We start from the raw sequence: 14,803 nt of genomic DNA, 5'->3' as shown, positions 1-14,803 counted from the left end.
ACATCCTTCCCTCAGGTGTGCACACCCTCAGCTGCTCCACATTCTCATACACCCACACACCTCCTGTGAGTGCACATATACAGGCACATACACACCTCTGCAGTCTGTCTGAGTCACAGCACTGCAGTTGGCAACCTCTACTCCTGCCATTAGAAAGCAGCTGTTTGACCAGCTCATCACCTCCGCTCGGATGTACTCACCACGTCTGCCCTCACTTCCAACAGCCTTGACACACACACACACACAATATATATATATATATATATATAAAAAACACGCTGTCTCTCTCTTTGTAAGCTAAACATTGGTAGCCCCTTAATAGTGTATAATCACAAATTCATTTGAAGGGACGTGTCTCCCAGAGTGTCAGTCACACACTGATGTCATTTGACTGGTGGTGACAGTCAAATCAACAGTAGGGTTATCATGCCATGGCTGTCTGCTCCCATCATGTCATGCTGCACCACTCTGGACCATTGGGCGAGCAAGAGTGTACCTGAGCTCCAAAATCCACTCACTCACTTGTGTCAGTCATCATTACTCTGTGATCTGTGAGCCTTTGGGTTGCCATGAAGGCCAAAATAGGACAATACTGTGACCTGTTGGTGTGAGTTACTGATGTTGCTGATATATTGATCTGTGGGTTGGAGAACAGGGATAATTGACAATGTTGTCATGGATTCAAAGGTTCAAATAGACCACTGTGTCAGCATTATGATGGCATGGGTATTGGGTAATGGTCAGCACATGATGCGGTCACCAAACATGGAGTTTGATTCAATTGCAATTACACTCAGTTAATTTGATTGTATCCTTTTCTCATCACAGCCTCAGCTCTCACTACGTCAACGATGCAGACCTAAGGTGCTACAGGGGGGTTAAATTGTTACAGTGTCTTAGCCAAACTTCAGATATACCTGTTGCGACACAGCCGCCCGACCTCTTCTAAAGAACACACCCTGGAATGTCCCTCAATTCCCAAGTGCAAATGCCAAGAGTTGTAGGCCTACGCTTCTATTCTTTAGCAACTGAGTGCTGCTCGACATGACTGGTGTATCGTCAATCTAGCCGTGCAAAGGCGCAAGTTGTGTGCGTATCCGTGAATCACACAGAGCGGCCCTATCGCTCTTTCATTGATCTACGCAGGCAGACGCGGAAAGACACTTCTGCAAACAATGACTCAACTTCGCAAACTACATGCCACGACAAAGTAGACAGCCAACAAAATCCCTATTCAAACACCGGTGCGCCACACACCTAATTTGTAAATAAATCGTCGTAGCGTGAGATATAATTTCCCCAAAACCATAGCCTTTGATGAAACAATATAAAACATTCAAAAGCTATACATTCATTAAAATTCCAGGACTACGAGCACTACAGTGAAGCTATGACCTACATGGATGCATCATAGCCTATGGTTGTCTTACATTCTGGGAGTGCCAGATTTCATTAGACAACCAGGTACACCCCCTCAATTGTGCGCTCAGAATCGAGTCAAACTATCATGATTTATAAAATCTAACATGTCAAATGATTCGAAATCTAATGCAATAGACTGCAAACAAAAACTTGTTTGGGCAGTTCAAATACTTTACCTTGTATACATTCTCCGTTATACGGTGGACCTCGTCTGTACGAGACATCTTGGAATCTTCTATCAAAACCATAAACTGTGCTATTGTCCTTGTGCGGGAGTGTTTATCCAACAGTCACTGTTTGGTGAAAAAAGGGGTGTGATGCGATTCAGCTGCGAGTGCTCCTGTAAAGACACGGCAATAAGGCAACTGCTGTCGATGCCACTCACCAACCCCTACAAGACAGGCGCAAATAGGTGGAGAGTCTGCCGATCGCTGAAGCGTAATCTAAACGTACAGCTCTCTTAATGCAACAAGGATCCACCTCCAACCGCTGAAACACCGCCCAATTCTCCACCCATCGATCCTCCTACACCTGCGCAAGGGAAGCGGTCTTTCAAAACCAGATAGAAATCATCGACTTCTGTTTAGACATTTAAATAGGCCCATAGGAGTTCCTGTGCACAATCATTTGTATTTCATTCCAAAAGCAACCAGTTTTCTATAGAAACATAATCAATGCATTATGTTCTAGTCTAGACAACAAAACAGCGTGAAATACAGATATGTCCTAGTCACATTTCACTGCATATATGATAGTGTTTTCAAACCCTAGTTTCAACCCCATAATTCAAAACTTTGAGGTAGCCTATTGGCCTTTATGTTTTGACAGCAAGAAAGTGCAGTTTGCAAACCTTCATCAAATACTGCACAGCAACTCACTGATGTTCTGAAATCCTGTTAAATGTACTGCTCTCCTGCACAGTCACTGATCTTGGCAGAGGCACAGCACACAAAGGCTTGTGGGTGGAACATTACCCTGCGCCTACATTAGTGAGAACCGAGAGCGACTGTTCTGTGTGCGAGCCAGACAGGTGGGCAGTGCCTGCCTGGAGATGGTCCACTAAAACACAGTGGTAAAATACCACTTCAGTGTCCCTTGCTGTAAATGAACAACAGGCCAACAGATGCTGAGATGGAGGTCCACTTGTTTGCCTGCATCCAAATACAGCGGATCTTTTTAACAAAAGTTAAAGTCCCGTCTAATACAAGATGGCAGAGCTGTGCTACAAACACTTCATCAGTTAATGGAACAAACAGATCATAAACATATGCTGATTCTCATTTTACACACTGTGGACACGTTACCATTTTGTGAGGGCCATCCTTTCCTAGATAATTAACGTCAGCCTCATTACCCATACTAATTAAAGTCCAAATGTTCTTCAGAGGCCAATAAACCATGCCTTTGTTGTGGCTGCATTTATACAATAGAACTCATAAAACTCTTCATCAAAAGGTCCATCCATCCAGGAGTGCAATTAGAGCAGCCAGGCAGGGAACACCTGTTTGGGAATGCGTTAGGTTACCTGTATCACCATCCTCCATCCAACAATTGGTGCTACATCCCTCTTGTGGACATCTGCAGTAAGTGCAGATGCAATATCACTTCAACAGCTGCTCAAACTGGGTTGTTAGAAATTAATTACTTTATTTTACAAAAACGTAACTGTAAAGCAAAGGAACTATTACACTCATCTGATGCAATTATTCTGCCACTTCAGTCTTCTGTTCTTTCAATTAGGTTGAGAGGGAAATTCAAGAGTAGATTTCATTGTGTTACAAAACATGCTAGTGGCAGCATTGACATGAAAAAGGTTAAAATGTTTCTGATAATGATTGATGAACTTTGATGAAATTGTATTGGGAGTTATGTCACAATCATGATTTCGCCAATATATTACATGTGGATAAAAACCTTCACATAAACAAAAGATTTAAAACTCATTATACAATGACTCATGGCTCATTAGGTCAAACCAAAAAACAGCTCGCCTGCTGCACTTAATTTACTTATAATACTGCACAGTTCCTTTATCAAACACTGCACTGGCAAATCTAAACACCTCTTAATGTGAAATGCAATGAACTGACAGTACTGAATGGCATGGGGGTAACACAGCAAAAAGGGGGATTTAGAAGTCGTAACCATTTGTCCTATGCATATGAATGTGCAGATACAAAAGCTGCTGCCGACATCTGCATGTGTGTTAACCTGAATGCTGCCAATCATATGCAGACGTGCCTGCCTTGATCTTCTCGACATTACCAACTACGGTACTTTTATTACTAGGTAAAGTGTCAAGGGGAATTGGTCCGTGTTGATGTAAGCGGCACAGAGGATGGCACCTTGATCACCTAAGCAGCCAGCATCTCTCTGTCAGCGTGGCTTCTTGATGGCGTTCTCTCTGGAGATGACAAAGAAACACGACACAATGAGGCTACAGCCCTGCAAGAAGATGCCAAGGTTGTGCGCGCACTGCTACAGAGTTATAGGAGGCAGGATCAACAAAACAACAGACCTGGCTCTGGCTGCGGGACCTCTGGCAAGGGTTCTGCAGGTACTTCTGGAAGCTCAACTTCTTCTCCCTTCTCAGATATGGAAAGACAGGAACAATCACAACAGTATTTCATTCATAACTCAAGGTGTCACAATAACTTTGCATTCTAGTTCAGCATGATCACCATAAGCACACTTGTCACGATAAAATGTAGTCTGGAAACAGCTGTAAATTTAACGGTCAGAATTTACAAACTACTTTGGAAGGCACTAGGAAATACTAATTATCTGATTTAAAATGTTAGAAGTTTTGAATAATGAAAGCATTTAAATTAAAACTGAGCGATGTAATATGGGCCATGGTGCTCTGGATATGTTTATTGCACCCATCAGTGATCATACAATTTTGTGAAGCAGACCTAAGAAGCTGACAGACGAAACAAGCTGTTAGCTCTAAATCAAGCCAGTAAACGCAGTATGCGGTGATCAATTTCGACTTTTAAGTTAAGGGCATTAATAGGCCTAGCCTCGTGTCTGTGATGGGCAGGTGAGCTCACCTGAGTAATGGCCTCCAGCTCCTGTAGCACAGCCTCCTCGTCCTCTTGGGTCAGAGAGCCCGCCAATAGCTCGTCGATTTGCTACAAGATTATTTAGATCAGTCAGCGTGCATGCTTTACCCAAAGTGACTTAGCAAAACAACACCTTCTAGTGTTTGGGCTGCCAGGGTATTTGAAAGGGAATGCTAGAGATTCATTAATACAAAGCAATAGGTACAGCACTTGTTGCTGTACACGCTCTACAAAGGTGCATTTTATTCTAAGGCACTCTGAACTCTTTTCTTCTAAACAAGCAGGTAATTGTGCAGTTCTGCAATATTCCTGATATTCATCGTTAGATGCATAACTTTGGCTCACATGGATGCATTACTTAGCAGAGGGGATAAGACATGGACAATGAAAGTCGCTACACAACTTCATATGGATTGATAAGGGGCACTGACAAGGGATAGACTATGGGTAAACATTAGCTTAGCCCTTACACAGTAGTTCAAATGGCAAGCTCATAACTGATAACGGGTGATTTTAAAAAGACTAAAAGAAAGGTTCACCTTCTGATACTCTATGCCCTCTTGGGTCTCATCGAGAATTCTCTCCACCTCCTCAATGGACATGACCTAAAGGAAAAGAGTATAACACATTCACTGTTCACACAATCTACACAGATGGATTAATTAACTGTTTTCCTTCGGTTTCAAGCCCAAAGCCATAACCAGTAGGCCCCGGCTGCACTAAAATCACAATATCTTGCTATTTTTCCAAAGACTATTTAATTGTGAACATGAGCCCTAACAGACTTGGTAGGATTGGATAGGATGGATGACAACAGTGATTTCCCTTCACAACTTTTTTTTTTTTTTAATCAAAAGCCTTTCATCAATTACACTGGTGGTTAAAACAATCAGAAACTGGAAATTCTGATAGTCAGTTGAAAGTGAGTGTCAACGACGGATCGGCCAACACACAGAAAAGGGAAGGGAGAAACGCAGAGGTTTCCTTTCAAATCTGCAGTTAGCTCAATTACATGCTGTCACTTTCAGATGAATGTCTTTGCAGAGTAAATGGCCAGGCAGGTGTGTGAGAAAACAACTTTTGCAGAAATGGAACACAGTATCTGAGCACAGCAGCACTGCTGCTTCCTGGGATTTACTTCTTAATACTTTAATCTCCAAACAATAGGGAGCTCTAGCTCATAAAATAGAAGAAGGGAGAATAACACCCTGGGCACTTTTTAACCCCACAGAGCATATGAGGTCGACACATCCTGAAACACTAAAAAACAGAGCGAGAAAGGACAAAGGAACTGTACCTCGTGCATCTTCTTGAGGCATTCATTTCCAGTCTTCAGTCCCTCAATGACTTTCATTTCAATCTGAGCAAATTCAATGTCTTGCACCTAGACAAAACAATGAGAAAAACAAGCTGGGATCATCACTAAGAAGGCATTAGACATAAGCACAATTAAACAAGCCAACATAGGAAAAACAATAGGTGTTTATTCTAAACAGGTACAGCGACTGACACGCATTAACTCAATAGTTGTGTCTCCTCACCATGCGCTCCAGATTGCCTATCTGATTCTCAGTCTTGTCTAGTAACTGGTCCTGGTAACGCTTCTTCTTGAGCAAAAGAAGGGCCCTCCTGGACAACAACAACAATAATAGATTAATTACCAAATGGTGGTCATTAAGAATGCTGAAATGTGTATCCTTCAATATTGTTGTGTCCTATTAATCCATTCACTGTCTGTTGTCTTAAAATTAGAATGCAACTAATCAATTATAGGGACCAAGTGAGATGCTGCTACTGTAGGTCATAGACCAGGAAGAAGAGGAAAGCAAGACACTGGCTGTGCATGTGAATGTGGTTTTGTGCAGACACAAGTGTAGCTCCATGAGGATCTTTAATTATGGAGTTCAAAACTTGTCATTGTAGGCCTTGTCAGTAGTGAAACGTCAGTAGTGTTTACTTTTGCTTTTGGTTTTACCAACACTTTCATTATAATGACCTTCGAGGTTGACAGAATTAACATTCTTTCTGACTCAATACTTTTAATACAGTCTATGGTAGACACACACTAACAATGACAACCTAGATGAGTTACACATTAGCACATATTCCAATAAGGTGCGTGTCTCCTTCAAATCAAATGTCTAATTGAAACATTAACATAGGGATAGATAGTTGCTGATTAATGTAGTAGACTGCAAAGGTGTCGTAAACCATGGAATTTCTTGTTGAGGGTAGTTGAAATCTTCAGTCCTCTACAGGCAGCATGTGTATAATACGGTCATGTGTATAATCATAAAGTACTTGTCCTTACTCTTTCTTTCCATCCTTCAGGAGCTGCTTAGCTAGAGATCTCTCTTTCTCCAGCTGAAGAGTAATCCTCTTCTGATACTGCCTCAGCTTATCCCTTTGCTGTTTTAGTTGCTGTAACCCAAAAAACTTTTTTAGACTGTAAACAAGGAAAAATTATCATCAACTAATACCTTAGTAGACACCATGTATGACAGCTAAGCAACCTGGATGACCTCATTAAAAATACAACAGTCATCTCTAGGCATACTACCTCTGCAGGTCCATAGTAAACATGCAAGCTAACCAAAGCCCTGGGCATGTGCTGTGTTTACGTTTCTATGGACCTGTCGACTTGCTGTGTTGGCCATGTACCGCTAACACAACCAACAACATGTTACTTGCACGTGATTTCTCACCAACGTTATTTATTTCATAAAGCATGTGAAAAACACCACCTGCCGTCTTTCCTAAACAAGTGAAATGAATACCTTGAAGCAGACATGCTTACTGTAGCTCTGGTAACTTTGCTAATAATCACTTTGGCAAGCTAGTAGGTTAGCTAGCTGTTGGGCTAATAACATCATTACTATTAACGGTTAACGTTAACCATGTTGAGTGATAGCTACATGTCAACAGTGGGTTGAAAGGTAAGCTTACAGACACAGGCACATTTCGGCAATCATAATGACTTACCAAAACCGCTCGGTCTTGATCGGTGACTCGACTGGGTCGTCCCTTTCTTCCGAAAACGTTTCCCATTACGAAGCCACATCCCCGCCACTCAGCTGCTGATTAGCAGCTAGCTAGCTAACCTAGCTAGCCAACCTAGGTAGGTTTGTTGTTGAAGTACAAGCTAGCTAGCAGCTACTACAAACGGCATCTTAATAACGTTATCCCTTACCAACAGAATCAGATGATATATTTTCATGTACTTCAATTAGGTTTAGGCTTAATTTTTAATTCAATCAATCTATATGTTAGCGTTCCAGTAAATCAGCATGTGCTTAATTTCCCGCTAACACCACCGGAGCTACCAGAGTTAACGGTAACGTAGCTGAGATTAAATCGGAAGGCTAGTTCTAACTGCTAACAGAGGCAGAATATGTTGTCCTGTGCTGCCACCTTTCGAAAGAAATCTAACTTGTCAATATGAGACAGAAATCTAAAAAAAGAGCTGTGTGCACTCCGAGTCAGACAATCGTTATGGGTCAGTATCATCAGAGAGTAGCCTAGCTTTTCAGCCCTCAAATTTGCCATGGTCTTATTTTTTTTGTTTTAATCATAAATAGCTTCTAGGCTACATAGGCTAGCAGACATTCAAGTTGTAGCCTAGAAATATTAGCTGAGATCAGCTCCCACACCTATTATGATTTTAATGATTATGATGATTATGGGACAATATTCAGAGGGTAGACTTCTAGCAGCTAGGCTAACTAAAGCATGGCATCTGTCCACTCATAGACATAGGCTACATTAGGCCTACCATGAATATGGTCATTTGAGATTTTTTTTAAAGGATATTAAGTCCCTTTCTAAAAGCAGGATATTTGTTTTACATTGTGAGTAAATAAAATATTTTAGGTAAACCATTTGTTTTAAGAAACTCACAATTTTTTTTAAATTGGGAGAATTGGATCAGCTGTTTTATTCGCAATTGTTATTCCTTCCTTATTACGGATGAAATAGGCTACTGTAGATTTTATATTAGGCCTAATATTTCATTCATAGAAAATCTAGGGAGAACCAATGTGTTTTGCACATAGAGGTGCATTCTGCTGTCTTCACTAATGCACCGTCAGGTACAGTAGGCGAAGTGTCCATCCTTTCGGGCCTAATTTCCGTTTTTTGGACAATGATATTGGCACCTTCGGTTTAGATTTTTATTGTCACTGGGCCACTATCTAGACTTGTTCTAGAAGATAAGTTGATATAGTTAGGCTACTGCATATTGTGAAAATATTCTATTCAAATCACTGCCAGTGCCAGCGTATTTTGTCATGAGGTGGACATGTTAAACTTCATCGGAGCAAATAACAACTTGACTCACTGCAGCAGGTGAAATTTCTCATCAAGAGAAACGAAACTGTTGCCTTTATGTTAGTCCTATACGGATGACCCTTTCTCTCTCTCTTTATATATATAGGCCTAGGCTATATACAATACTCGTTGTATTGTAATGCTGGGGACATGGCAAAATAGCAAACTCTTGAAGCTGAAATCTGAAATAGATCGATGTAACTCTTTCATATTTTATGTTGACATTGCAAATTAGTTATTCATATCCAGGGCACCCTTTACGAGAATGACTCAGTAGCCTAATATGTTTTATGAGACTGATGGCTATCTATTGCTTTAGGGAAATGTTTCTCTAAAACTGTATGGCAGTCTAGTGTTTTACTTTCCAAATGAATGACTAGAAATGCTAGCCTAGGCCTACATGCATTTTTTGCATTGCAGATTGAGACTGACATGTCTTGCAGTGCACAACTGTTAACTATTGTGACATGTTAATATTGATGGAGCGATTCAGACATGTTTTCTAAGATTCTTCGAAGTGTCAGGAGGCAGAGATGCAGTCACATTTTAGTTTTGTAGAGAAAGAAAACCCAGTGACAGAACTTGTTGGTCAAACGTTATGATAGAGCAGCAGTCATATCATTTCTTTAAGTAAAAGCTGTTCCATGCATGCAGTTTGTTAACCATTATGCACACCAGTTCAATTTACTGCTAATTTAAGAAGGAAAGTGTATGCCAGAGGCAATCTGTCTCATATATTGAATTTACTTCACCATTTTTTTTTTCACCAGCTGCCACTGATGTAGGCCTATACAAACACATACTCAGTTAATTCATGCCCTTTTCAGTGTGTGCTGATGTGCTTTTACATCCTACAAAAACACACCATAACATACGATCAACTTAAAATTCACTCGCTCATTGTACAGTCTATTACCTAGGTGTGCAGCACTTCAGATCATTCGAATTCTAATAAATCCAATCAGGTATGCTTGGAACAGGGGTGGCAGATTTACAAAAGAACGGTTTATTATTATTATATATATATTTTTAGTAAAACTCACAATCATTGTCCCCGAGTTTTGACAGTAAAAAAACAGCACTTGAGGGAAATATGTCTCAAAATGGAGGTCAGCTGAAAAATTAGGTGAAAATGTGTCCACTGTCTGATTAACTGATGTAGACCTGTAGAGTCTTCGGAAAATGTGGCTTGCACTGTAACCTGTAGAATTAGATTTTTTGCCATCTAAAATAGTTTTGTACTTGGCTGATATATGATGTTATTTTATTCTTGAATGGATTTTATATTTACCATAACTTTTACCAACAATGTTTTTCCATTTTGTTCCATTACATATCTGCCTGAACCACTAAAACGACCAAAAACAGGAAAATAGACGCAGATTTGTGAGGTTTCAAAATGTACATAATCTAAAATATAAAAAGGTTTCAACTTTCATTTTATAACAGACATAATCACTCAAAACAACAGAGGCACAATTAAACATGCTTTTCAGTTTTGATTTCAGAAATCCACTGTGCCTAACAGTGTCACATTTTTAAACATCCTCTGGCAGAGCAATCTAGCTGATTTACACAGAAAAGGTAATTACACAGTGACCAAGCTTAGTATTACAACACCAGAACATACAGGAAAAAAACACTGCACACACCAATGCTTATTGGATCTGTCTCCAGTCTTTGAACTGAGTACTCGCATGATAAGGGAAGTCGTCATGCTGCGGTAGCCAGGTCCAGAGGGTCACAATAACAATTTTCTGCCATTTCCGCATCAGCAGTATGATCACAGAAACCCAGTAGCCATTTTCACAGCGTAATTACAGCATAAATTAGGTGGGGCGTAGCCCCCCGGCAAGGATTCTTCCACAGGAACACAAACTTTCAAGTCTGCATAGGTATTGGGGGTATGTAATGCCTTACAACTCAACCGTGGGAGACAACCAATTTATTTACATCCTGTATATGTTGTATGGCCACTGTTTGTGCAGTGTTGGTTTATAATGTGTGTGTGTGTGTGTGGGGGGGGGGGGGGGGGTGGGGGCAAAGCCAGCTTAATGTAGATCACCATCAGACACTCACACACAGTGCTATGGCAGGTCTTTGAGCTGATAATGTGGCTTTCTCCCTACCCGCTGGTCATGGTCAGTATGTGAGATCAGACTGGCAGTCAGATAGGATCATAAAGGACCATCTATGACACCCTGCCGTCATGCCACTTGCATCAGGAACAGCAGTCTTCCCCACACGCAGAGCAAGCAGAGAGGCTGGTGGCGGTGAGAGGATGTGCGTGCTCTATATCTGGAAATCGGTGCCAAAGTGTCTGATCTGAGCCTCAGTCATAGATAGGTAGGTGGTCCTCATAGTGGGAGAATACTAAAATCAAGAGTTGAGAGGAGAAAAGAGAATGGTTAGATATGGAGCACAATGTTGTCAGACACAGCCAACATCTAACAAAAAAAACTCAGGCTCACTGGTCTTGTGGTCACATGTTATCAGTATATCAGTAACATGTGACTTGAATAGGGAAAACATAGATAGATAGATAGATAGATAGATAGATACTTTATTGATCCCTAAAGGAAATTCAATAGTATTCAGAGATTGGGGAGAGCGATAGGCAGAAAAGTTTTGGAGGGACAAGTTCATGCAGATGACAGAAGGTTAGTTGAAGGGCACGGCGTATAAGCTGATGGTACTTTTAGGTCGTCAGTAGCAACCTGGGGACAAAGACAATGAGATGTCCTGGAGGTGATCAACCTTAAGCACCAGCATCAGCAGCACACAATCATGATCATTTCACCAGGTTTAACCAAGCTGTTATTGGGGGCAGAGTGAGATACGAAGCAGTCTCCCATGAGGCGTGAAGGTGGTCTTGACGGAAGCCGAGGTGAGACACAGGAGAGGTGGTTCATTACGGAGAGGAGTGAACAAACTTACTGTTTTTAAATGTCTGGGGATAAAACTCCAAAAATGAAGAGTAAAAACAAGAAGACAAGAAACAGAATACAATTAGATATAAAATGCATGTGTCGTTCTCTCATTAAAGTAAATTCCATGGCAAAGGTGCTTTTTAGTCAGTTAGAGTCTATAGTATTAAGGCTTTTTAAATCAAGGTGAAGAATGGGGCAAATTATACAGTCTCTGCATAATAATGCAGTAAAACTGCTTTGAAATCAGTGACGCTGTGGACAATGCTACATCAATGTAATAGCATCTATAAAACAGAACAGGGCTAGTCCCCTAAACTTTGCTGGAATACACACTGGGAGTCTTTAATTCAACTGTTTAACATTGACTAGATGCAAAAACACGGATGACGCGTGACTGCTGGTAAATTAGTTTATCCACAAGCTACAGCTTTCACACCCGTGTTGGTACTAGACAAGAGTCATGAAAGCTGGCCAACTTCACACCAGGACCATAAATAACTCCTCACTTGTTGACCAAGCCTAAGCTGACCACAGGAAGTAATCCCTTGGTCAACAGGGGCTGGACAGGCCTGGAGAAAGACTAAGAGGACAGGCAGTCTTGCCCGTGGATTACACATGTTCCTCTTCAAGTCAGCCCTGGTCTAGAGACTTGTGACACTAATGCAGGGCAACCATCCAATCCCATTAAAACAAGAGATTGGACAGAGTAAAAAGCTGCCTGTGACGTCTTTATCCACTTGTAATGCATGCCCTCAGGGCACAGGTCAGTGGAAGGCCTGCCCTGTCTCTGGCACAGGCGGACCTGCCACTGTCCTCTCTGTACAACCTTCCCACCTTTGGGCTAAGTAGAATTCATGACAAGCAAACAAACATGAAATAAAAAAAACTAGAAAACAACCAGACATGCTACAAAATTTAGTATAGCAGGGATAGGGATAAGAAAAGCCCAGTAGGTGGCAGTGTTACACCACAGCTGAGACACAATAGGAGCTGCACAGCAGTTAGTTGAGGGTCTTACAACTACTGGTACTTTGCAGCCATGCTAAATATAAATATCACTATTTGGGTTAAGATGAAGGCACTACTGAAGCCAACATACTGAGGGTGGTGGTGAACCCCTCCCGATCAAAGGAACGTTTTCGTATCGAGGATTCCCTCCAAACAGCATGGACTGATTCCTAAGAACACAGAGGAGACACAGCGGGGTGAGACATATGAATGCATGTTTTCAAGAAGACACTGTGATCCACAAGAAATGTACAACACTCATTTCAACAAAAATACTTGCATTTACAGTAACAAAAAACATACAGTAGGCTATAAAACAGAGGTTGAGTACCATCCTGTGCAATATCATTTGAATATCAGATTATCAAAATTGTATCTCTTAATTGTTATACCTCTAAATTGACAAGTAGAGTATTAACTCTTATGATCAGTCAAAATCAAGTACTGTACCATAGAAAGATTATTTTAGAAAAACAGGCTTCTGGAAACATAACAAAAATGAATGCACTCGTGATCACTGACACGTACAGTAACGTTAAGTTAGAGAACCTGTGATCACTGAAACAAAAGTCATGATAGCTGCGAATTCCAATTAATCTGATTGCATGAACATGGTTATAAAATGATCTTTAACGAGCAACTATAAAACAATCAGCCGAAAAACAGATCCAGCAGTAATCAGGAGGTATACACCAAGCCACGGTACCACTAATCAGTGCTACAGTGGCTGCCATGGACCGTGCACTACAGGCACAATCGGGGGTTCCCTGTGATTTTCCCAGCTATCTTGGAAAATCAGACCTTTTGTGGGAGCTCAGACTGTGAAGGGCATTGCATAACGTCTACCTCTATGGTCGGTGCCAAGAAAAAAACACCTTGCTTGCTCTTTTACACAAAACCACAAGATTAGACTTTGCTGAAGAACATGAAGAGAAGCCTGGTGAATAAGAACACAAATTTGTCTAGCTCAGAACAACCTGGCCAAGACTAGCACAGTGAACTGATTGTCAAAGTGAACAGTGAAGCCTGGAGGTGGGAGTATGTGCTGGTTCCAGAAGTTCGGAAGAGGAGGAATATTCCAGCATGATAATTCAATGTACGGTGCCAAAACCCACACAAAATATTCTGAAGAAGAGAAAAGCAAAAACTATGACCTGACCAAGTATGTCACCTTATTTGAATCCAATAGAACGCCTTTGGGTTTTTATAAATAGAAAGGTAGAACAACAAAAAACCCATCAAAGAGCAAGTGAAAAAGAAACTCTCTTGGATGGCATCTCTCCAGGAGTTTGTGTAGCACTGATATCCTCCATGCCAAGGAGAATTAGATTTTTGTTGTGTGGAGTTCCAACTGTGAGATACCTATTCTCATTTCCTTTCATTCAAATTCTAAACGGTTTGATTTTAACTTTACTTAAGAACCATTCCCTGCGGTTCAACTTACAACTACTGTGAATCAATAAATATGTCACACATGCGACTGGACATACACTGTATGATTTTGGTCTTTTCCGAAGAAAAGTGGTAACAATCATCCTTCCAGCTATTTGATCTGAATGGATATTCAGCATGTTGACTGTCTTGAGGTGTGAGCAGTTCTAACACACAATCAGACACACAAACAGTGAGCACTACAATCGTAAGTTTTGGATTGTGAGTATGGACCGAGTAGTGCAAGTTACCACATTGTATGAAAAAAAACTTTCACAGTCTCTGTCCGACTTAAGCTTCATACACACAGACACACACATAGACAGACACACACACACACGCATATACAGACCCACACACATACATGTATTCAGAGGTGGTAGCGCTGGAGGTGGCAGCCTGTGGGGGCGGGTGCAGGCTGTTCTGGCTGCTCAGGCTGCTGCTGTAGCTGCAGAAGCTGTGGATGTGAGAGCGGTTGGGGTTGTATGCAGCCATGCGCCGGGCCTGGGGGTTGAACGGATCCTCCTCGTCTATGTCATCATAATCCCTGTCCCTGCAAACAAACAAACAAACACACACACACACACACACACATCCATTATTATTAACTAGGTCTGCAAC

General features: G+C 41.2%; 3 protein-coding genes across 9 annotated transcripts in view; all 3 read right to left on the bottom strand.

Moving 5' to 3' along the window:
• The window catches only part of baiap2a (BAR/IMD domain containing adaptor protein 2a), a 60,187-nt gene extending 58,339 nt beyond the window's left edge, over positions 1 to 1,848 (bottom strand). For all 4 annotated transcript variants that reach the window (XM_048246025.1, XM_048246026.1, XM_048246029.1 and 1 more), the window contains exon 1: positions 1,599 to 1,848. In XM_048246025.1, the coding sequence (XP_048101982.1) occupies positions 1,599 to 1,670 (72 nt within the window). In that variant the 5' untranslated portion in view covers positions 1,671 to 1,848. The remainder of the gene's footprint in view (positions 1 to 1,598) is intronic.
• Positions 1,849 to 3,049: 1,201 nt separating this feature from the next.
• Positions 3,050 to 8,080, bottom strand: LOC125296233 (charged multivesicular body protein 6-like). 2 transcript variants are annotated; one of them, XR_007193721.1, is made up of 9 exons: positions 7,470 to 8,080; positions 6,799 to 6,908; positions 6,029 to 6,116; positions 5,785 to 5,871; positions 5,027 to 5,092; positions 4,476 to 4,556; positions 3,941 to 4,007; positions 3,660 to 3,826; positions 3,050 to 3,604 (listed from the first exon to the last, which is right to left on the bottom strand). XR_007193721.1 is itself a non-coding variant. In XM_048246021.1 (8 exons), exons 1-8 carry the CDS (start codon positions 7,533 to 7,535, stop codon positions 3,777 to 3,779), a joined length of 615 nt encoding a protein of 204 aa, XP_048101978.1. In that variant the 5' UTR covers positions 7,536 to 8,080; the 3' UTR covers positions 3,050 to 3,776. The 2 variants fall into 2 exon arrangements, 1 of the variants encoding a protein (XP_048101978.1); XM_048246021.1 differs by having other exon boundaries at positions 3,050 to 3,826.
• Positions 8,081 to 9,799: 1,719 nt separating this feature from the next.
• The window catches only part of ttyh2l (tweety homolog 2, like), a 29,341-nt gene continuing 24,337 nt past the window's right edge, over positions 9,800 to 14,803 (bottom strand). The window contains exons 12-15 of one of the 3 annotated variants that reach the window (XM_048246019.1): positions 14,547 to 14,735; positions 12,843 to 12,921; positions 11,751 to 11,763; positions 9,800 to 11,186 (exon numbers count right to left, since the gene is read on the bottom strand). In XM_048246019.1, coding sequence (XP_048101976.1) covers positions 11,146 to 11,186; positions 11,751 to 11,763; positions 12,843 to 12,921; positions 14,547 to 14,735 — 322 coding nt within the window. In that variant the 3' untranslated portion in view covers positions 9,800 to 11,145. Of the gene's footprint in view, positions 11,187 to 11,750; positions 11,776 to 12,842; positions 12,922 to 14,546; positions 14,736 to 14,803 lie in introns of all 3 variants that reach the window. The other 2 variants (XM_048246018.1, XM_048246017.1) reach the window with 2 other exon arrangements.

Source organism: Alosa alosa, chromosome 6 (assembly GCF_017589495.1).
Source record: "Alosa alosa isolate M-15738 ecotype Scorff River chromosome 6, AALO_Geno_1.1, whole genome shotgun sequence".
NCBI lineage: Eukaryota > Metazoa > Chordata > Actinopteri > Clupeiformes > Clupeidae > Alosa > Alosa alosa.
The sequence above is the reverse complement of the archived record's forward strand: the minus strand, read 5'-3'. Positions and strand labels throughout refer to the sequence as shown.

Coding starts and splice junctions, on each gene's coding strand:
- LOC125296233 (XM_048246021.1), bottom strand. CDS start 7,535: ATGGGAAACGTTTTCGGAAGAAAGGGACGACCCAGTCGAGTCACCGAT. Junction 5,093..5,784: donor GCCTCAAGAAGATGCACGAG/GTACAGTTCCTT, acceptor CTTTTCCTTTAG/GTCATGTCCATTGAGGAGGT. Junction 4,008..4,475: donor AGCTGGAGGCCATTACTCAG/GTGAGCTCACCT, acceptor ATATCTGAGAAG/GGAGAAGAAGTTGAGCTTCC.